The sequence below is a fragment of the Anguilla rostrata genome, chromosome 15, assembly GCF_018555375.3.
Source record: "Anguilla rostrata isolate EN2019 chromosome 15, ASM1855537v3, whole genome shotgun sequence".
NCBI lineage: Eukaryota > Metazoa > Chordata > Actinopteri > Anguilliformes > Anguillidae > Anguilla > Anguilla rostrata.
In genome coordinates, this window is record NC_057947.1 from 7010568 (window position 1) to 7033944 (window position 23377).

The following is a 23377-nucleotide window of genomic DNA, read 5'->3' on the forward strand; positions in this document are numbered from 1 at the left end:
TGTTTAGTACAGGAAGTGAGCAGTAAGGCAGTTTCCTGCTTCAACAGCTCCTGAGAGTAATGCTACACACTCCAAGTTCCTAAAGTAAAGCCAGATCCCAAACAGGAGCATCTATATCAAACCAAACATTTATTTAGCCTTTCAGTACTCTTTCCCAGTTTGGTATAAGCTTTTTTCACACCAAGATATGAAAGAGTGTTTGTGTAGTCCACTTATTTTCCTGACATTGGCATTTGTGATCACAGCTCAGAAGTTGGCTACGTGAAAAAAAATAAAACAGGTTTGGAGCATTATTGGCTAAAGTGTATCACAATTTCTTTTGTATCCACAATATGACACGATCAAGTTTTATTCACTCCCCAAATAAGATACATTACAGGAAGATAAAAGTGAAACTTTTTGATTATTTTTGGTGGACCCAGGGAAATAAATGCATAAATATTGTCATGGCTGCAGATGAACAAAGACAAGCAGGTCTTATTAAGTCAGTCTGTGAGCTATTGCAAAGGTCTAGACAGCAATAAAAACAGGCTATAACACTCCCACAGAGGTTGGTGAAATGTTATCATTATTATTATTGTTGTATATGGCATAGGACAACACACAGATACACTCACTGGGGTGCCACTTGAATTGCTTTAATTCACAAACATAATGTTAAACTACATTCCACTTTGCATGAGTACCTAGACTAGTCTAGTTAGCTAGGTAGCTTAATGATTGGACAGGCAAAATTAATGCTTTCGATACCGTAATGCAGAAAGGAGCGCCGGCTCATCAACATGGTTGACAAAGGCCGTCAGATCCGATTGCAACTGACAGAGATGTGAATGTTGTATGATGTATTCCAGAATCTGTACACTATACATTCTTGTGCTTTGTTTTTCTCAGCATTTGGCAATTTTGTTAAAGTGTGTACAAATAACACAAAAGGCTAGCATAAGTTAAAGTTGACAGCTGTCATCCAAAACTGCCCAAAAAAAATGGCACTAAAAATGGAGGAAATCAATGAAATGGGAAATTAATAATTTGAGAAAGTCACTGAACAACCTACGGGCGGCACAATGGACCTTTCTGGGTGGAGTTTGCATGTTCTCCCCGCTTCCTCCCACAGTCCAAAGACATGCAGGTAGGTGAACTGGAGACTCTAAATTGCCCATATGTATGATTGTGAGAGTGAATGTGTGTGCCCTCCTCTTACCTGTTCCAGGTCCCTTGGTTGCCTTGCAAGCTCAAGTTTTCAAGACTGTGTCCTTCTTGTCTGTTAACCATTGGACTGTGGCCATTTCACTCTTAGTCGACCTCACTTTCGAGTGTTTGCACCTCAATCACATTGTTGGGGCCTGGTTAAAGAAATTACAAAACGGAGTCCAGCTGTAGCTAGTTGTTACTATCACTGCTTATTTTTAACGCATGACACTCAATATGTACATAACTGAGGGTGCTAACCTAAAAAGTTGCAGTTTTGAAAATCCCGACGGTTACAAATCCTGTGAAATGTCTCTATACTTTTGTTTCTTTGGTTTCTTAAATTCCTCACAGCCAGCACAGATTAACTCAAAATAATACTGAATGGCAATGATCATTATTGTTTAACCGTAATCACAATAATCAACACTAGCGGTATCCATTTCATATAATTACATATAATTTAGGTAAGGCTTATTTTATCCTGAATGCACGGCTGACCTACCTTTCTCACATTTCTTCTTTTTTCCTTTTCCCCAGTTTGTACTATGTTCAACCACATAGGAACGTAGTGTCTGAGTATCTGTTTCTACAGGAATATACAGGACGTTGTTCCGTTGTGTACCAAATAAACAATTCCTTCCACCTTCTTTCTTTCCCTCATGCTCCTGCAGCAAGAGAGGTAGTGGAAGAAGTTATTCGTGAAGCATTTTGAAATTTAATAGTCATATATTTGATATTTTTATAGTGTAACAGCTAAAGCGAATATTTTGTAGCTATGACTAATGAAGAAATCAAAGGGTAAGATTTGTTTTGGATTACTTTTAATTTGTCTCGTTTGTAAACTAGCTAGCTAGCTAGCTGTACTATTTCTTGCACTTTATTGCATCATCGTAAGTTTGCTTGCTATCAATGAATAACGTAACGCTAGCAAGTTAGCTAACGTTAGGTAGCTAGCTAAATGAGATTTGCTGGTTAACCGATTTACGTGTGTTGTTCATGTAATAGTATGCTAACCTCAAAGAGCGGATTGATGTCATGTGTAGAAATTAGCATGCTAACCTTGGATTTGGTTTACTCTATCTTACAGCTAGCCGGTTGTCTTGTTAAACGTCTGTAATGTTAGTTGGCTAGCCAGCTTCGCTTTTATTGCAATGTTGTTGCTATAGCCCATAAGTGTGCCCATAGCTTTGCAGACTGTTTGTAGCTGTGTAAAAAATCCTGTTTTAGCATTCATCCCGTTGCATGTGGTTCCTTTGCCAAAAAAAACCAACGTTTTGTCTTTATATATGTTTATGTAACATTGGGTATTTGTTTGTTCATCCGACCATTACTACTGAAACGCACATTCTTGGGTAGAAACAATGTTTACATTTTCTCTTTCTGATGATGCAAAGTTGATTTACTTTGAATTAAACCCAGTACTTGCATGTACATGTGTGTTAGTGAAAAAGGTTCAAGCCTCTAGGTCTGACTGAGAGGAAATCCGATCCTGTGGTGCGAGTTTCACTTTGGGGGTTGGGGGGGATCTGCTGTTTAAAATCAAGAGATAATTATTGAAATTAGAATTTGTTTCTGAAACTAATCACTCAGAAATCATTATCGCATGGCCTCTGGGCTCAGATGGTGCTGAATATTAGTTCATCCCTTAAGTCAAATATTTAGGCTAATGCAGCAATATCTGCTTAGGGCCCCGACTCTGCTTTGACAGTTTGTAACAAATGTCACAAACTGTCAAAGCAGTGTGTGTGTGTGTGTAAAGCATGCTCTTGACACCAGCTGTCCTCAGTGCCTGTTACAGTGCCTGCAACACACTGAAGGGCTATGTGACATTCAACAGTATCATACTTTAGAAAAGACATAAGACAAATGTGCATAGGCCTCCAAAACCAAACAAGAATTCAAAGCTGACAGTTCACTTCCAATGGAAACTAACACTGGTGCTGTGGCCATTGTTACTTTGCCATCCTCTTGCCTGCAGGTCCTGGATCTGTGTTTGTGGGTTTTTTTTTTTCCATTTTAGTTTTTCCCAGACTTCCTCCTTCCTCCTTTCAGAAGGAGGCCATACCAGCATTGGCGATTAGTCACTCGAGGGCCATGGGATACTGGAGCAGCTTGAGCAGTTGTGCGATTAACTGAATGGTCTTTGCTCTCAGCAATGCTCGCCAGTCACTCACAGCATGACAAGCACTACAAACTGAGATAGCAACTGCTGAAGCAGCTTTCAGTTGCGCATGCTGTTGCTGAAAACGGTCCTGTCATTTTCTTCACTGGTTATGCGGCCTGAGCGAGGCCTTGGCTGACTCCTGCGTGGTACTACTTGTCCTTCTTTATGGCGGTTTGTAAGGAAGGCAAAGTGCAGTGCGTCAGTGAATGCTGATAAACATGTTTCCAAACGGCCTGCTGAAGCAGCCTTTGGAATGTGAAGCATGTGACCTATGCCTAGATGTAGAGTCCTTGTTCTTAATTAATGTTGCTAATAATTATGCAGATGGAAAAATCTGAAATATTAAGCAGGTTGCAACAGCAACAAGCTTCATTTAAAGGAACAAGCAACAGCAACCAGTGGTTTTCAGATAACACAATCTGAGCCCTAATGATATTAACAGAGCAGAAGTCTGGGGCAAGACATTTGCATTTTACTTCAAGTGGTAATAAATCATTATGTATTTGTATCTTAGTCAGTTTTGATCCTATTACCTACAAAATTAGTATTTGTATACTTTCCTAGAGACAGCAGCCTGTACTTGCTTGACTCACTCTCAAAAAGGATGTTTTAAGGTCCAACACATTTTGAGTTACTATTTTTGAGTTTCAAATCTACAAATTGATGCGTTACAAAGGGAGACCTTTTAACACAAGACTGACTAAACTCACAATGTGTTGTCCTTAACCAGACATGGGGTTGTGTTGACACGTTATGTGTTTTTTTTAACACATCTGTTTTGAGTGTACAACTTTAATCTCCCTGACATGGCTGGACACTTGAGTGTCAGCCATCGAGCTCCAAGCACTCTTTTTGTTTGTTTGAATCTTGCGAAAACAATGGGATTAAAAGGTAAGGCCGACTTGAAACGCTCGCGAAGGCTGGGTGAGGGACAGAATTAATTTTCCCACAGGTTAAAAACTTCCTGAAGGAAGCGTGAGAAACAGACCTGGAAGTTTAGTCGGATAAGCGTTTTGTTTTATGGGGGGGGGCTTCCTGTTTCAGTGCGGAGGCAGAGGAGGACCAGCAGGCCCAGTCGAAGAAAGCGCTGAAGAAGCAGCAGAAGGAGGCGGAGAAAGCGGCCAAGAAGGCTGAGAAGCAGGCCAAGCTGGTCAGTGTGTCGGACGCCCCTCGCCCCCCCACCCCCCACTCACGCCCTGCGCAGCTGCTGACACCGATGGGGGAGGGAAACGCTTAGTGTTTACAGATGAAGGATGTGCATTGTTTCAGGATTCCTGTGCTTGTGATCTGTTTTTGTCATCCAAAACAACGACCTGTTTTTGCTGAAAATCAGCAACATAAACTAAGATAATTGGGTGAAAAGAAAAGTCCACTGTGATATTTTACATTGTTAGAAGTCATTTTATGTTACATATTAGGCTATGGCCTGTCAGTGTTACATATGGGCCTATATTTTCACTGGTTATCTGTGTCATAAAACTAATACAAACTAATTCACAACAAAATGAGGGTTGGCCCAGCACTTCTTGACAGTTATTTTTCTGATTTTGTGAATGGGCCTACTAGGCCTATATTCAAGCATTGTAGATGTATTACATCCTTACTGTGTAAAGAGTTCAAGTAAATATCACTACCCAGCTAAAAAGTATGAAGATTTGATGCTGTTCCAGAACTAAGAGTGAGCACAGACCATATGAGCCATTTCGTTCCCTCACGCCCCGGGTTGTGGAAACAGCCCATGATAATTGGGTGATGAAACTGCTCCTGTTTAAATGGCATCCGACGTTTCTGCTGTATATGAAGTCCTAGCACCAATGCAGTTTGGTTATCTCCTAAATAGCAGGAAAGGCAAAGAATAATGTCCAGCAGTAACCAATATCAAATGCATTCTTTCAGGCAGTATTCATGAGACCACTGCCCTGCAGGTTTGAGGTATAACACTGAGTAGCTAGTAGACATGATAAAAATATGGTAGCGTATTTCACAAAGCAAATTGAAGGCAAAAGGAAACCTCCACCTGTGTCTTTAAGTACACTAATAGGCTACTTGCAGTTCGTTTGTACTTGCGTTCGACTGCTTGACCGGTGGAACATCACCCCCACCCCCTCGCGTGCCCCATGTGAATGATTTTCCACGTTCACTGCCCTGTGAAATTGAGCATAACGGTTTGCTGAACGCGTTCAAATGAGCGCAGTTACATTTTTAAATTGGGTCAGTTGCAATGCGTATCTTAATTTTGTATCGGCCTCCGTTCTGTTCCCGTTAAAGTCTGTTTTACTGTAATACCTGACTGACATTAAAAAGGTCCAGTGAAAACAATACAGACATGATTTTGTAAGTCTATTTATACAATGCGTATTCTTTTTTTTTTTGAAGGCTTTGACTTTTCCCACCAAACTAAACACTGATTTCGCTCTCCAGTTAGGTGTATATGTTATATTGAATGATATGAATATGGAGTTTCCGAAGAGTGGCATCTTTTAGCGCAGAACAGCAGTTTAGCCAATCCAGGATGTCGCCAGACTGGTTGGGTTTGAGGAGCGCCTTCACCCTGGGAGGCCAGAAAGTGTCCGTGAAGCTGGCAGTAGCTGCAGCATTTATGGAATGTAGCAGTGAAAGATTCTTTGTTGATTAGTAGAATAAATGTTGCTACTCGAGTAGATTTCCTCTTCATAACTTCTGCACAAAACCGCTTTTTAAAGTCTTGTGGCCCTCGTTGAGTTGTTTCACTGAGCTTTTCTCTCATTTTGCTTCCAGGCAGCTGAGCAGCCCGGTGCAGATGAGGAGGTACGGGTTCCCCATCACGCATCCTCAAGCAAGCGGAACACACCGTTGACCTTTGACATTTGACCTCTCCCCCCCTTCCTAGTTTTCCGATACTTAGTCTTCAAATGCCTGCTAGTTTTGTAGAACCGTTCCCATCCCTCCAGATGCACAACCTCCACCACTGTGGTTTTTTTTGTATCCATCCATCTCATCTCTGGGGAGGGAGTGCTTTGTTAATCATTTGCCCTGAGCAGGTCTCTCAGGTTTAAGAGAATGCTCAAGCTAATGTTAATTACAGTTGCTTGCTGCATAGATCTAGATTAGCCTGTTTATCTAGATTATAGATTTGTTTCATGTAAACAAGGCCTAAATGCAATCTCTGCTTGTCCTATCTGACTAAATAGCTTTGCTACAGTAACCCAAACGTATTCCTTTACTGAATGGAAAGGTCTGCGGAACATTTACATGGTTGGACTCTGCACACTTCCAAAAGCTATGGTGCACACAGCTTAACTTTCTTTTCCATTCATGCAGGATTTTGCCAAGGACCGGTATGGAGTTCCACTAATGGTCCAGTCCAGAGAGAAACTGGGTCAGTTCTGCTCTTATGGTTCTTGTATTTGAATCCAAGGCATTTCTGAGAAATCCTAAAACGCATTACTGTCCATGTAATGCTTTAGTCGAAAAGCCGTAGGACGCATCAATTATATCTTCGCCATGTGAAGACTTGCTCACAGACACAATTCCTCTCACGTTTGTGTTTAAAAGCTCCCGTAGTGAGACGTGGATAATTGTTTGCGATGGTCTGAATGGGTTCTATTCCACCAGCCTCCCACACTGACACCGGGGCCTGTCTGCTAATTGTGCTCGAGTGCCACAGAATGAAAGGCTCACATTTTCCCAGACAGAAACAACGAGACAGACCAAATGGGTAACTGGCCCCTTTAGGGTGAATGAGATTTCCTAACCTCACACTGGTAGTAGCACTGATAGTAAAGTTAAGCTCCTGTCAGTGCGTAACACAATCGCCTCCGCAGGCTAGAGTGAAATTAGGCCGTGTACACATTTTCAGCTGGATGGCTTTTTGATTAACTGCACCTGCTGTGGCTCAAAGCGAGAACACATTTGCACTTTCAGTATTGACTGCGCTACACAGTCTTAAGTCGTTCTTGTATTCGCCACAGGAAGCAGTGATTGTGAGACTTAACACATTGAACAGTTTGCCAAACCGATAAGATGCCACAGCTAAAGAAATTCCATAGCAACGTTAAAAAAATAAAATAAAATATTTCGCTCCCTTGCGTGGTTTTTGTACCACACTGAAGCCTTGGCAAGCAGCGACACTTCCCCTTAAATGGTCTTGTGTCTCTATGAGCATAGTTATTCTTATACTTAATTACCCTAGGCCCTTAAAGATAACTTTCAAACAACCACTTAATATTAATACGCTGGATACTTTTCTGTTGGCACAAACACTCTCCAAATGACATGTTTCTTAGTACAAAGAAGAAAAAAAAAAACCTGTCCAGCGATGCCAAGATCCAGATTCGCTTAACAGTGTCCTCACAACGAGCTAATTAAAAGCTCAGTTGAAACTAATGCCAGCACAATCCGCGGTGCTGGGAAAAGGCCTCTCCACAGAATGAGAGGACTAACGGCTGCTCAGAGAGCCTTGTGTGTATTTCCCCCCCTGCGAAATGACAGCACACAGTACTGATGATGAGCTCGTTGATGCGCCAGTTTGAAAAACAACGCTTCCTCTCTTTGAGACAGACAGGGTGTTGGTCCGTGTCCAGGACCTGACCCCGAAAAAGGCGGACCAGCTGATCTGGGTGCGCGCCAGAGTTCACACCAGCAGGGCCAAAGGTGAGTCCTCATAGCCTCCTCAACGAGCCAGGCCGCATCCTCTCAGCACAGCCAACTGTCCCAGAGCGTCCCGTCTCAGCCAAACGGAAACGCCCAGACGAGACGCTCATCCAGAACCCTCTCCCAGCCATTACTGTCTCTCAGAGCTCGAGGGCTGGCAGCTTGCCTTGGCTCTCTCTGCAGGGCCACTCCAGGGGCAGGGAAGACTGAACAGCGTGGGGTAGGGGGGGTTGGGCGGGGGAGACAGCCTGCCGGTGCGAAGCCCCGCTTTCTCGCGCGCGTCGAGACGAGGCCGCGCTCGCCTGTCACGTGTTGCTCCGACACCGTTTCGGCTCGTCGAACCCTCGCCCTTTAGCCGCGCCTGCTAGCGCCGCCTCCCTCGTGAAATTTCCTTCAGCCCGTCAGCGCCTTTCCACCGCGCTTAAGAAAAACCGTAGCCCCGACAGCTTGCGTCGATGTCGGCCGAACAAAAGCCGGACCCCGGGCTCGGTTCAGGCGACGGGCGAAGGTCATCGGTTTTGATCTCGTAATCGGGCCGTTCGGCCAAGCCTCAGAGCCTCGCTGCGCGCCCCCGAAGCTACTCGAGCGGGCACGTACGCCGCGCTTGTTTTTCGGGCGCTAAAAATAATGCTAATGATTAAACCATTCCGATTGCGACCCTATCACAATGGCTTCCTTCCCGAGACAGCTTCCGTGTCAGGGGGTGATTTCCTGCAGCTCCATTCAGTCGCTCAGCTGTACAGTGGAGGATGTCCTTGAGGGACGGCGGAGTGTCGTGATTCACGCGCTGGCCGAGTCGCGGTCGCGGGCTTTTGGCGGCCCCCCCGAGCCGCGCGGCTTTAGCGGAACCTGCCGGAAGCCTTGGCCCAGGGTCCGGGGGGGGGGGGCAAGGAAAGTTCCAGCTCCGCTGAAGTGCCTAGCGCACATTGAGTGTGTGTGTCACTCAGCGCTAGCATGGGCGCGTGCTAATTTTGAATAGTGCGTGGGAGTAATTGTGTGTTTGCGTTTGTGTGTATGTTTGTGTTTTAAGTGTGTGTGCTTCAGTGTTTCTGTGTGTACTGGAAAAACCAAAAAATTAGTCTCAACAGTGTTAGTCTTATATTTTTAGACCTATTTCTGTAACTTTTCTTTTGCTAAATAAGATGATTATATTGCCAGATTTGCCAGTGGGGTTAGAAAATTTCACAAGTAGTTACTTAAAACAAGCTAATACGCTGTACTTGAGGGGGGAAAAAAAGACTCATTACAAGACTTTGCAGTGTGTGTGTGTATCAGCTCGGTGCGATGACTCTCAGGAGCAGGCGTAACAGGTGTCTTGCTTGTTGTTGTTTCAGGGAAGCAGTGCTTTCTGGTCCTGCGTCAGCAGCAGTTCAACGTGCAGGGCCTGGTCGCGGTCGGCGACCGTGCGAGCAAGCAGATGGTCAAGTTCGCCGCCAAGTGAGTAAGCGACCGCGCTTCCTGCCGCCCCCCCCCCCGGCGAACAATGGTGGGAAAAAGCCGGGGCCTCGCGAGCGAGGGCCCCATTTTCACACATTCGCGCCGACCCCGTCGGCGGGACAAAAGCGCCGTTTTCCCACCCGGGGGGGGACGCAGCGCCCTCCGTAATGGAGCTGTTCCTGTTAAGAAAATAAACAGCAGATGTGGCTCACGCAGAGGAGCGCTTAAGAGCTCATTGACTTGTCATTACCGAGGGGGTGGATTAACTTGAGGGGGTACTGTGCGTCAAAAAGGAAGATAACGCTGTCTCACAAGAGCCAAGTGCGCCAGGGGGCGTTTCTGTAACCGTCTGCCACATTGTAGAGTAAAATTTATGCCAGATACACAGCACTGGGTTTGCATCGCATATACATGCAGCGCAGTGCAACATAGTGTGTGGCTCTGTACTCAAGCACAGTGGATTTGAAATTAAACCCTTAAAGTACAGACTGTCAGCTTTAATTTGAGGGTATTTACATATCAGGTGATCTGTGTAGGAATTACAGCACTTTTTTATACGTAGTCTCCTTAAATTAAGGGGCCGAAAGTAATTGGACAAATTGACAATCTTTAAATAGTCACCATATTTAGTACCCTGTTGCAAGTCAAGTCTGCAACCCATAGATACACTATATGATCAAATGTATCTGGACACCTCTTGGGCTAGGCCCTTTAGTTCCAGCAAATTTTAATGCAACAACATACAAACACATTCTGGACTATTCTGTGCTTCCCCAACAGTTTGGGGAAGGCCCTTTTCTGTTTCATCATAACAATCCCCATGGGCACACACCGAGGTCTATATAGAAATGGTTTTGCTGAGAACAGTGTGGAAGAACTTGACTAGCCTGCACAGAGCCCTGACCTCAACCCCATCCAACACCTTTGAAATCAACACCTATTCACTCAATCAGTGCTCGATCTCACTAATGCTCTTCTGGCTGAATGGAAGCAAATCCCTGCAGCAATGCTCCAAAATCATGTATAAAGCCTTCCGAGGAAGAGTGGAGGTTGCTATAGCAGCAAAGGGTGGACCAACTCCATATTAATGCCCGTAATTTGGGATGAGATGTTGGATGTTGGTGTCCACATGCTTTTGGCCGTGTAGTGCATCACACTGGGTGTCTTCCCTGCCGATGCTCTGCCAGGCCTGTACTGCAGCCAACTAACGATACGACGGCACACCGCCAAGCAGCCAATTGTCCAGTTACTTTGGTCTTCTAAAATGGGAGGAAATATGTGTAAGAAGAGCTGTAACATGGATCACCCAATATGAACGACTTCAAATTGGAGCTGACAGTTCTGCTCTTTAACCTCACAGTCGTTTCATTTCAAATCCAATGCGCTGTGGCGCTGAGACAAAACAACAAAATTACATCACCGTCCTAACACTTACGGACTGCACCGGTCAGCTTTCCTCCGAAAGCAGAGATTCACACCGCCTGCACACGGGCCGCCGTATCCTTCATCTCCTGTGACTCGGGGAAAGGGGAAGTTGCATGTAAAGATAATGGCCGCTAGCGAAAGGTCACGTGGATGCGGGCGGCAGTAATTTGTCTGGTTTAAGCGCTCCGCCGTTCGTGAGATCTCTGCGGCCGGGTCGCACAAGGGTGTGGGGCGCTGGGTGTTTCCCCACGTGACTTTGGGCGGCCCAGCCGATTTGAGGAAGCTGCCCTCTCGTCGAGCCGAGGTCAGAGAGAACACGGCTCGCCCTTTTCCGCGACCTCTCTTGGAAGAGTCGCGGCGTAACGCTGACGCGACGCGGGCACAGACTCGATATTACAGCACGGTCTTTAAGCACGAGGAAAGTGAATTCTGGAAGTTGCCTGAAGCGGAGTGAAAGCACAGCGCGCTTTAATGGCTGTGCGACGAAGCTCGGCCGCAGATTTCCTTTGGTTACAGGAGCACTTTTCAATACGAACCAGAACCAGAGGGTTTGCTTCATGGTCGTCACACCAGAAGTAAGTAGCAGTGTGCTACTGCGGCACATGCTGTGAACTGTCCACAAAGACGGAGGGACGAGGGACCGGATAAATAAAAGCAGAAGAATTAACCCTGAATGGTTGCCGCTCGACGCTTCGTGCACGATGATGCAACCTGTTTGTTTATGAGGTCAGCAGCGAGCAGCGAAACCGGCCAGTCATTCTACTCGAGTTCAGGTGCTGCACCCTGGGTTTGTTTTTAGGAGAGCATCTGGAAATCGCAGAACCACGGGTTACACGTGCGAAATGGATCCGCTGCCCCCAGTGTCAGATAACCAGCGAACAGACGCCGAAACTTCACACTTTGAATAATGTCAGCGGTATTGCACTCTCTGTGGCAACAATCGCTGCCGTCTGCAGGATGTGCTGGCAAAGTTGTTTACAGTCGCAAGTTAGGAAAATTTTTTTTAAAAAGTATTTCAGGTACTTTCCTGCGGAGAGCCATTCAGAATATCAGTAGAGAACCTGGTGGGGTGTAGAGTGAGCTCTGTCAGTATATTATTTCTAACACTCCTGCCTGGCAGAGCTCCTCGTGGAGAGAGCTGTGTTTGCCCAGTGTCCAGGCTGATCACTTGGCCTACGTTTAACTTTATCAATTGCATCACAGGCATTTAGCAGACACTCTTAGCCAGAGCGACTTACACAACATTCTACTCAGCATTGACATTGCATCCATGTATACAGCTGGATATATACTGAAGCAATGCAGGTTAAGTACCTTGCTCAAGGGTACAGAGGTAGTGTCCTACCCGGGAATTGAACCCGTGACCTTCAGGTTAAAAGACCAACTCCTCGCCCATTATACTACACCGCCGCCCCCGTTATACATTTCCCAGTGTTGCTCATTTGGCGCTATTCTTTATTCTCCTACTCGTTTTTTTAAGTTCCACATTCTGCATCAGCTGAACGGGTTTTATTTTACCGAGAACATTTGAGCTCTTTTTTTTTCCTCCTGTGCTAATTGGCTGGTGTGCCCTGCAGTGCGTGAACCGGCGCTGAGAGTTAGCTATTTGCTAAAGGAAATCCCCCCCTCCATATTTCTGTCAGCTTTAATAAGAGTGAAGTGAGCTGCTTCCGTTTGTGTGTGAGTGTTTACAGTATGCGACGGTGTTTGTGAGTCGCGCAAGCGCGCTCATATCCACGAGTGTTTACTCTCAAACAAACCTGAACGACAAAACAAATTCTCTCTCATAAACGCATTTTTATAGACATGCGTAAACACATGCCAGGAGTTCCCCAAGCACCAGCTGTCAGCTAAATGGTTGACTACAGACCTGTTTGGTGGCCTACTTTTAGATTAGAGCAATCACTACATTCTTTTTACCTTTTTATTTCAATTGAGATGTTTTGCATACAGTACATATTCAAGGTTTGCTAATTAATTCGATATGAAGTCATCTGAATAATTTCTCTAGCTGACTACTTTTCTCAGCAGGCTGACCACTCTACACACTCCACACCTACTCTACACACTCCACACTTACTCTACACACTCCAAACTTACTCTACACACTCCAAACTTACTCTACACACTTTACACTTACTCCACACACTCCGCACTTACTCCACACTGACCACATGCGCTACTTCACACACAGGAGCGATCGGGCGAGCTCACCTGAGCCTGCAGCCCAGCCGACAGTGTGGAAGAGCCTCCAGGGCTCCACCAGGTTTCCGTGGAGACCCCAGAACAGGGGGAGCTGGAACACATGGGTCAAACTCACCATTAAAGGGAGCAACTTAGCAAGCAGTCTTGCAAAATGCACATTTGACTACGAACCTGTGTGTATATGTTTGGTAGTCAAGCGCATCAATAGATTGCGAAAGATTGTGGTTTGTCTTCATAATCATGATCTGTTGATCTACAGTAGCGTGAAGAGGAACAAGGAGTTGTAAACATATAAAAAGTGCAGGATGAGACACTCATTGTAGCCAGAGTTGCACAACACCCTGGCCACAATGTGAGAACTTTCCCAGCAGATATGATCAATGATGCGCTGTTCCTCGCCCGATAACTAATGTGGTAATTTCACGATGTGGTTCAAAGATGCGAAAGTCAGCTCTTTGCTTTTCGAAAGAACCCCCTCTCCATTTGACTATGCCATATCTTAGGGACAGTCTACAAAATGTCAGCGGTGTAGCAATGCTCGATGCAGTGCTGTTAAATCAAGGCAAGCAAAGCTTAGAGATTCAAGTTATTTTACAAGATGGGTCTCAGGGATTGTGAGGTTAACGGTAGTTCAGAGACTAAATGAAATTCCATGTAGGAAAGCTCAGCCTCACTATCCATTTCCGAAGACATTCTAGCATGTTTAATTGGATAGTCGGGAGCCTAGGTCGGTAAAATGGCCTGTTCTCTTCATTATGCTTCCTCACCTTCTTACGCAATGTATATTTATCTCATTTTTCCCACGGCAGTGGACGTGCAATTGCGGACCTGCAGAAGACTGTAGATGGTTTATCCCTGTGGGATTCAGGGTTTTTTTTGTCTTTGGGGTTTGTCACCTTGCTTTGTTGCTTTCCCCAGCATCCCCAAGGAGAGCATCGTGGACGTGGAGGGCGTGGTCAGGAAGGTGGAGCAGAAGATCGAGAGCTGTTCCCAGCAGGACGTGGAGCTGCACATCGAAAGGGTGCGGACATAAATGTTGATAATTATGAACCATGAGTCTAAAAATGAAACGATTGTTATTTGAGTGATAATTCCCCTTGATACAGAATTTCAGTTGTTCAGTGCTGTCCCTTTAGGGGAAATGCTCACGTGAGCACATTGAGAGAGAGCGCGTTCACAGCGAACGCTGTACGGACGCTTGTTGTTGTTTGGGTTCTCAGTTGGGAAATGCGTTTAAAGATGCCCCCCCCCCTCCCTCCCTCTCTTTCTCAGATTTTTGTGATCAGCCAGGCAGAGCCTCGTCTGCCCCTGCAGCTGGAGGACGCGGTCCGCCCAGAAGGAGAGGGGGACGAGGTGCGGAGCGCTAACGTTTTTAACATGAACGCACGCCATTTCACTGCCAGCACGGCAGGCCAAGGCTGTGCCAAGTCTGTCACACTGACCCGCGTTCCCCTCCGGTGCCCCTCCCACTCACACCCGATTCTCCTCCCACTGACTCCCAGTACCCCTCCCACACACCCCGATGCCCTTGCTCCCTTTCATGTTCCCAATATAGCTCAGACTGAAACAGTCATAACTGCAGGTGTTCCTTATGTAATGTTGCAGCTCTTTTTTTTTTGGTCGCACGGGCACACAATCTGTTTTTTGTAATAGGACGGCTACGTTCGGCCCTGTGAGACATCTACAATGGTGGAGTCACTGTTGCGTCCTGAGGCCACATCTGTTAGACTGCGCTACAGTAATCTGTTACAAATAGGACATGTACAGCATGACCGCGATAACATCCCATCAAAGACTGTCACAGACAAAAAATTCTCCCAGCATCCTCTCGGGGATGTTTGTCACCGAGATGTGAGCCCTTCTCAGCTGCAAGTGTGGACCAGGTGTTTTCAGTGGGGAATTGTCCTGTTTTTCAGTTATCGCACCTGCCACTGGTGTGTGTGTGCGCGTGTGTGTGTGCGTGTGCATGTGCATGCAAGAGCGCAAGGGCATTCTTGCGTGGAGCAATGCGTGGAGCCTTGCCCATCTGTGCCCATCAGGTGTCAAAGGGGGAATATTTGAGAAAATTTAGCACTTTACTCAAACATCCAGCACTCTGGATTTGTGAAAATCTTATTTCAAAAATACATTCAGTCCCCCCTTTTTGTGCTTTAAACATCTCTATAGTTATTTTTTGTCTTGTGAATCCATTCAGTCAGAATCTGAACATTGCACCTGCATGAAAGCTGTGAGATTTTCAGGTAAAGTTGTAAATTCACAGACGTTAAGTGGTAGGATCTAATTAAGGCAGTGTGGTTTTCCTTGCGTGTTAAAATATAATGTCGTGTTTCAACTACCTCAGGAGGGAAGAGCGACTGTCAATCAAGACACCAGGCTGGACAACCGAGTGATAGATCTGAGGGTAAGTGTGTTCTGGCCACTACAGGCAAAATCACGCTTTTATATTATTTGCGCGGCTTATTCGCGAGGCAACTAGTTTGTTTTTAGGCGCAGTCCACTTGTTGAGCCAGATGTTTTTAGCTTAAGCGCCAAGCTCCCCGCCTTTTGACGGCAGTGCCCCACCCAGGATTTGAATACGTTAGCCCCAACCTTTCGAGCTGGCGCCTACAGGTTAATACGCTGGTCTCCCCTTTAGCACGTGGGAAGAAATCACGGGAAGGTGCGCGTTGCGTTTGAAGCGGGTTAGCGCGCGACGCATCTGATCCCGAGGTTGCTAATTAGCGCCGTTACAGCGCAAAAGCAAAAAGTTTCCCCCGCCTCTATACGGACACGGGCTTCCAGACAGCGTCTCTTTCTCAGCGGACCGAGTTCGGCGGGCGCGTTTCACCCCATTGTGTTTAACGAACATTAAACCTGCCCGCAGGTTTTCGCAGGCAAGGGGCGTCTGTCTACAGGGCGCAGATTCACCGCGCAGTTACGAAAATTGGTGTTTTTGCCTTCATCTTGCGACACAGATAATGCGATACTAAAGCGGAATGACATTTCCATTGTGTTCGGGCTCAAGGATTCAGTCCTAAAAAGCCCGAACGGCTGACTGACCGCAGGCAAAGTTATAGCTTTTTCCCAGCAATTTTTTATTTTTATTTATTTTTTTTTATACAGCATTTTTATATATTGGTATTGTGACTCGGGCAGGAGTATATCAGATGGCAGTACTCAAACGGTCTGGAGATTTTATTGATTTTATATGCGGTCGGTTATAAAAGCTTATTTACCAGGACGCCGGTTTTAAAACAGCTGCAGATGTTGACGCGCTGACTGACGATTCTGCCGTGATTATTAAGTGCTTTATCTGAGCTGACTATGTGATGTCAACGCACAGCGCGGTTGAGTTATTCAGTGTTTATGGATTCAGTGCAGGCACTGTTTTATCCTGGCAGAATGGTCACACCCATGCTGGATGACAGAACTGTGAAATAGTCCATAGAAATAATCATCAGATTAATGAAAATGGAGATTCTGCCTTCTCCTTTATTTTTCAGAATGGCCTGAGGGGAAAAACTGTAAAAACAAAAAAACAAAACTGAAAAACAGCCTACGCACTGAAGATGAGAGAGCTTTGTATGAGAAAGTGCATGAAAGTGCACCTGTCTTGTGGACTGAAATGTTTATGCTTGATAATTTGCTTAAGTTACCTCCAAAAAACTTCAGTGTGGCACTTGAGCACTTCACACTTTTCCTTTTCCTAAACTGGGAAATTCCCTGTTTACAAATGGGTTTTGCTCTTATAAAACATTCCTGTTAACTATTCTCCCAACAAAAATATTTTTCCATTATAATTGAAACACTTAAACTCTTGTGTACTGCCTCAATAAGTTAACATTTGTCATTTATTAAGATACTTAATGAGCACAAAATTGTGATATAGCAATTTCGCTTCATTTCCATGGAAATATTTGATTAAAAAAGAATAGATAAATAAATCTTTGGTCTGCATTAGGGTTTGAGTAAAAACATCAGGAACTACCATTGTGTGACATAAATGCATTCGTGCAATGTATCAATTTTCAGATTAGTATAATGACTACTTCTTACTTGAAACCTCGTGCAGACATAAAAGGTGAGAATAAGCGTCTCGCTAAATCTTTAGAAATTTGCGTTTCTCAGCCTCGAGCACCCTGACAGGTCTAGACTGTAGCGTTAATTAGCGCGTCGGACGGTATTTTTTGTTTTTGCCTGTGGTCCTCTGGGCGCGTTGTGCAACGTGTGCGGTGACGTTACGGGCGTGTGTGCGCTTCGCTCGCCCCTTCCACAGACGACGACCAGCCAGGCCATCTTCCGCCTGCAGTCGGGGGTCTGCCAGCTCTTCAGAGAGACCCTCACCAACAAGGGCTTCGTGGAGATACAGACCCCTAAAATCATCTCTGGTAAGGCCGGTTATTTTCAGCGCTCATTTTGAGCCCCCCCCGCTCGACATTTCTCTACAGTACCCAGGCCGCGCACCAAGGCCCCAGCTGTCAGAGTTGATTATCACATATTCTATGGAAGTCACACGGGGATACCCGGAGTTGTAAAAACAGAACAGAAAACAAAGGATGCTGAACGATGTCTGAGAAAGGAACGGGTGTCAAGGAAACCCCCTCAGCCCCTGCTGAGGAAGATGTATGTGCTGTAAATGTAATTCTCTCGCTCTAAATCTGGTTACACCCCCCATGGTAATAACTTGGGCTGCTTCTCGTCCACAGCGGCCAGTGAAGGGGGGGCCAACGTCTTCACCGTGTCCTACTTCAAAACCAGCGCCTACCTGGCCCAGTCTCCTCAGCTCTACAAGCAGATGTGCATCTGCGCGGATTTCGACAAGGTCTTCTGCGTGGGTCCAGGTGAGGCCCGCGCCCGTCTCAACAGCGCCCCCCTCCTGTCCTGGCGGCGGTATTGGAGCGCTGGCCGGATCTCGGAGCATTGTTCCGGTTCGCTGAAAAACTACTCAAGGAAAGAATAACCCCCTCCCAAAAATCCCGCATAGACATGAAAAACAAATAATTTAACTCTTGGTTAGTCAATTGTGATTGTTAGAAAAGCAACAACTTCACCAAAAGCCCCTGAAATTTGTGATGGGAAATCCCTTTGAGTGCAGAATTGGAGGGAAACACAAATCTAATTGCCTGGTTTTAATCTTTTTGAAAGAAAATGACTCAACAGCGCCCTCTTCTTGCAAGGTCATCACAGAACAAGTATCCGTTTCCAGTGCACGATTATGAGCTGTTCAAATCCCATTTTCCTCCTTTATTTTATGCCTTAGTCGGACACATTCATCTCAGGTCTTACAGAGTACTGCCCCTGCATAGTAAGATCCCTGCCTGTTAGGCTTTTTCAGCCATTTGCAGAACTTCATTAGTGCTTATTACCTTTCCCTAGTTTCTTTATATATGGTTCATCATCGTTGTTATTACTGTGTACAGAGTAGCTGGCCTAATTCTTCCCTCAACAGTAATAATTTTATTTGAACATTTAGGTGGCATTTGGAAAACAATTTTTTTATTAACAAGTTTTTTATTTTTAATTTTTAAACTTACTAATTATTATCCACTTATCATTAAAGTGATAAGAAGGGAGCCGGGGGCTTATACCATACTGTAGATAGTTATAGCCAAAAATTTGAAATACACAAATGACTTATGTGCAGCTTGGCTTTAACCTCTCAAGAACTAACATTTTGAACTTTCTGAGAAACTGGTTCCCTCTCTTTCAGTGTTCAGGGCAGAAGACTCCAACACACATCGGCACCTGACCGAGTTTGTAGGTCTGGATATTGAGATGGCGTTCAACTACCATTACCACGAAGTGATCGAATCCATCACTGAAACCATGGTCCAGATCTTTAAAGGGCTGAGAGACAGGTAATACTCAAGTCCTACCTGGCTGAAAAGTGAAAATGGAATTTCTTTTTTTTTGGTCAGTGACACTCAAATAGTGTATTTTACATTGTTCTACTGCCATCTTGTGGCGGAAAAGGATCACTGTATGTTTGGCAGCAGGAAAAATCAATGACTGTCCTGGATTCATTTGTCCTGTAGTTAAATGCAATTTGTTTTGTTCTCAGGGATTTTGAGTTAATTTTCATTGACAAGAAACTGAAAATTCTCTTTTGGAAAAAATACTCTGGAGTATGACTGTAGCTATCGTCTGTTACTCTTTCACTTTGACTGAGAGTCTATGTGACATCACAAAGAGACCAAGTACAGCCAGGGGGGAGTATGTTATAGTCAGCTGTACTTACAATCTTATTCAACAGCAAGGGAAACAAATGTAACAAATTGTAACAATAACGGTGACTTCCTAACAGCGGAAGAGTACTCTAGTTCTCAGCGACACTCTGGCTGTGGACTGTGACTACCAATCTCTCGATGGTACTGACCTTTGCCTCAACAAGTAGCTACACGCAGCACTAAACAGGGTTTGATATGAGGCAGAGCCCTGCTGACGGAGTTGTGTTTGAATAAAGGTAACCCTGAGCATATTTCCGGGGGCCTAACTTTGACTTTGTGGTCGTAGGTTTCAGACGGAGATCCAGACGGTGAATAAGCAGTACCCCAGCGAGCCCTTCAAGTTCCTGGAGCCCACCCTGAGGCTGGAGTTCACCGAGGGCGTGGCCATGCTGAGGGAGGCCGGGGTGGAGATGGGCGACGAGGACGACCTCAGGTCAGGAGGGCATCGATCTCACACTGAATTTGCTTCTGAATTCTGCATGTCCTAATTAGAAATTACATTTACATTACAGACATTTAGCAGACGCTCTTATCCAGAGCGACTTACACAACTTTTACATAGCATTTTACATTGTATCCATTTGTATACAGCTGGATATATACTGAAGCAAGTTCGGTTAAGTACCTTGCTCAAGGGTACAACGGCAGTGTCCCACCCGGGAATCGAACCTGCGACCTTTCGATTACAAGCCCAGTTCCTTACCCACTGTGCTACATGCCGTCCTATGATTCTCTGATTCATTTCCATGAGAAATGATTTGTATGTTTGTCTGTATGTAATATACATAAATCATAGAGGGAGTGACCATGGAGGTTGAAACGCCATGAAGTCACTTAACAGAGCAGCGGGTTACCACATGCTGCCACGTGCAGTGAGATATAGTCTGCTGGCATCAGCATTTCTGCAGAACGATTCTATCACAAGAAAGCCTGTTAAATCCTGCCTGGTTGGAAGTGGAGAACTCAAACGTCATTCCAGGATCTCCCGTTCACCCATTCTCAGTTGGGTTCAGGTCTGGTGACATGGAAAGAAGTGTTGTGACGGAAGGGATGGGATAAAGGTTGGTCGCTCAATCGTTAAGTAGTCATAGCCTTGGCCTTGCTTTCCAAGGGGGATGAGCACACTCAAAACTATGGCAGAAAAATGCACCCCCAACCTCACATTTCACCACTGCTGGCTAGCCCTGCACTCTTTTGCACTCACACACGTGCATTAGCACGTAATAAGTCGTTTTTGTGTAGTGCAGCCTCGTTGCAGTGTCCCACTCTGTAGAGTTCTCCACAGACGGCCTAGCTCACACCCTGGGCTGAAATTAGCAAGGCAGATGATTTAGAGTCGCTCACCTTCAGCCTCGCGGCTCAGGCTGATGCACGGACGTCGTGATCCAGGAGTTTGCTTCTTGCCTGTTGCCGATGACGTCCTCCCCCCCCCCGTAGTTCCGTGCTGTCATCACCCTACACGCCGTGGAGCATCTTCAGAGTCTTCACTGACGCTCCTGACAAACGAGCCTGAACAGCCACGCCTCTTTCAGCATGGCTCGTCTCCTGGCCAGGCTAGCCGTAATTACAGCCGCAACCAGGCCGTTCTGTACAGCCAAGAGCATGCTGGGATGGTAATGGGCAAATTGACTCGGGAAGCAGACCTGTGTGGAAGCACTTTATTTCAATGTACTTTGTGACGCACGCACTCACTCAAGTGCCTCCACTTTTTTGGCCACCGCCTGTGTGCAAAATGGTGTCATCGTGGTTTCGGAGCTGTACTTCTAAGTCAGAGGTTGTAGTTCCAGTTTCAAGGTTGTGCAAATGGTTTGTATGTAAAAGAGTGTGAGCTATGCAAATGACTCTGGATTTAATTTAAATGTGAGGTTTGTCAGTTCCTAAGTGATGTTGCTTTTTCTTTTAATGCAGCACACCCAATGAAAAGCTCCTTGGTCGCCTTGTCAAGGAAAAGGTAATCGGTGCTTAGATCTTTTCTATGATTAGGACCTTTGTGAAGTATATGGCAGATAGCAGAAATTTAAAAACAAAGTGACCGTGTCTTAGGATGCAGTGTATTAAAGCCAGTTCTGCATAGTGTAATGATAATGAGGATGGTCAGGCCCTTAAAAAATCTCTGGTCTTACCCCTCAGTACGACACCGACTTCTACGTGCTGGACAAGTACCCCCTGGCGGTGAGGCCGTTCTACACCATGCCGGACCCCACCAACCCCGTAAGTGCGCCTCACCACGTGCCCCGCCTACCTCAGGTCACGTGACCACCGTGTTCCCCGTCTCCGACGTGACCGCCTCCCTTTCGCTTGGCTCCCTTTTTCCAGAGGTACTCCAACTCGTACGACATGTTCATGAGGGGGGAGGAGATCCTGTCGGGGGCTCAGAGGATCCACGACGCCCAGCTGCTCACCGAGAGGGCTGCTCACCACAGCATCGGTAACCACGGGCAACCACCTACTACTCCCATAGATACGCTTACTGCTAGAGATAGGGAATGCTGGGAGATTTTGTTCTGCTCAGATTAAAACCAAGGCTGTTGCAAATTGGGGTAGCTGGCATTGTGGAACAAGGGGAACGTGGAGACTTGGGAAGGCGTTTTTAAGGGGCTCGGAATGCAAGGTGTGACCATGTGACCTCTGTGTCTCTGTCAGACCTGGAGAAAATCAAGGCGTACATCGACTCCTTCCGCTACGGAGCCCCACCTCATGGCGGCGGCGGCATAGGTAAGGCATTTCTCCCTGTAGCTCATATTTACAGAAATAAAGTAAATAAAAACCGGGGTAGTAAGGGAATGGGGGAACTCCTCACACAGAATAGCCTGGTAAAATCATCCTAATTATTCCTTCAAGCAATAGTCCTTTTGAGAGTAATGTTCATTCATTTTGAATTCTGTCTCAGTGCCTTTCAGGTAGTAAATGTAGTTGGAGAAAGTCACGCACCTCACGTTAAAATGTGCATTTTGTTTGAAAGCTATTATTAACCAATGATTCAGCATTACATGCCTTCATTCGGGTGTCCTTACTTTTTAGAAACCATAATAAAATGCACGGTTAATTAGAGAAGCGTGAGACTCTTAGCTCTGAGTGTACAGCATTAACACCTCCCTAGCCTTGGGTCTTGCAGTCCACACCACCCTGTACTTAGAGCACTGAACAGTCACACTGACGTTGGTGCTAAAGATGGACCCCCTCGTAGAGTCATGTGCGGGAAGCCCTAATGACCCGAGCCCTCTCTTCCAGGACTGGAGCGAGTGACCATGCTGTACCTGGGGCTCCACAACGTGCGCCAGACGTCCATGTTCCCCCGCGACCCCAAACGCCTCACCCCGTGAGGTCGCAGCTGCTGCCTGGGAAATTAACCATCGTCCTCACAGCCAAGAAAAGCTCAAGTGCCACACTCATCCACAAACATTAAACCCTCTAACCTTAGACGGAAAATAAAGATAATATAAATCTGACTTAGGAAGTTGGTGTAATGAGTAATATATTATTAAAGGTTTACAGGGAATCTATTGAAGGGGAAAAAATGAGAACTGCAAGATAAGGGCCATAATCTGAGGTGATGCAGACCCATGTGTAATAATGATCTTTTGTTGTAGGTACCTATGTGCTTTAAGGCATCCTCCACTTGATAATTTGCGTCTCACTACAGGGATTTGGTTGTTTAATTAAGGACAAATATTCTACAAATCATCCCATAGCAATAGTTGTTGGTCTTTTTTTTTTTACTAATTTGGAAAAAAAAAAATCAGCAGGGGAATAAAAGTATTTCAGATTCAGCTGCACGTTTGTGTGTTTATGTAAAGAGCCTGCGTTTCATTGGTTGTTGCTTTCCCTTGGTTATTTTTTCTTTTTTATAAGAACTGACATCAAGTAAATATTTCACCAGTTAAGCTGCTTGTATTCCCAACATGTCTTGTCAGTCTATTGTAATAATAAAAAAAACTGTGTTACATCGAAGAAATCATGACATGACAACTGGGACCAAACTGGCAAATGGCCTAAATTCAAGTGGCAACAGGCTGACAATTGACAGTGAGGTAAATGCCATTTGTCTTGTCAGTCATTCTTTGTAAAGTGTATGGTGACGATTCAATGTGTCCTAAAACAGATAGTATGTTTCTGG

The 23377-nt window shown here is 45.5% G+C and overlaps 1 protein-coding gene across 2 annotated transcripts; it reads left to right on the forward strand.

The window, feature by feature from the left end:
• Positions 1-1820: 1820 nt before the first annotated feature.
• Positions 1821-23030, forward strand: dars1 (aspartyl-tRNA synthetase 1). 2 transcript variants are annotated; one of them, XM_064310058.1, is made up of 18 exons: positions 1821-1989; positions 4400-4505; positions 6113-6142; positions 6656-6713; positions 7895-7987; positions 9322-9424; positions 13973-14075; positions 14327-14407; positions 15396-15455; positions 17310-17421; positions 17740-17874; positions 18744-18891; positions 19547-19693; positions 21169-21211; positions 21391-21471; positions 21577-21688; positions 21904-21975; positions 22492-23030. In XM_064310058.1, exons 1-18 carry the CDS (start codon positions 1967-1969, stop codon positions 22581-22583), a joined length of 1599 nt encoding a protein of 532 aa, XP_064166128.1. In that variant the 5' UTR covers positions 1821-1966; the 3' UTR covers positions 22584-23030. The 2 variants fall into 2 exon arrangements, with proteins under 2 accessions (XP_064166128.1, XP_064166129.1); XM_064310059.1 differs by lacking the exons at positions 1821-1989; positions 6113-6142 and having other exon boundaries at positions 4399-4509; positions 6630-6713.
• The last annotated feature ends 347 nt before the right edge of the window (positions 23031-23377 follow it).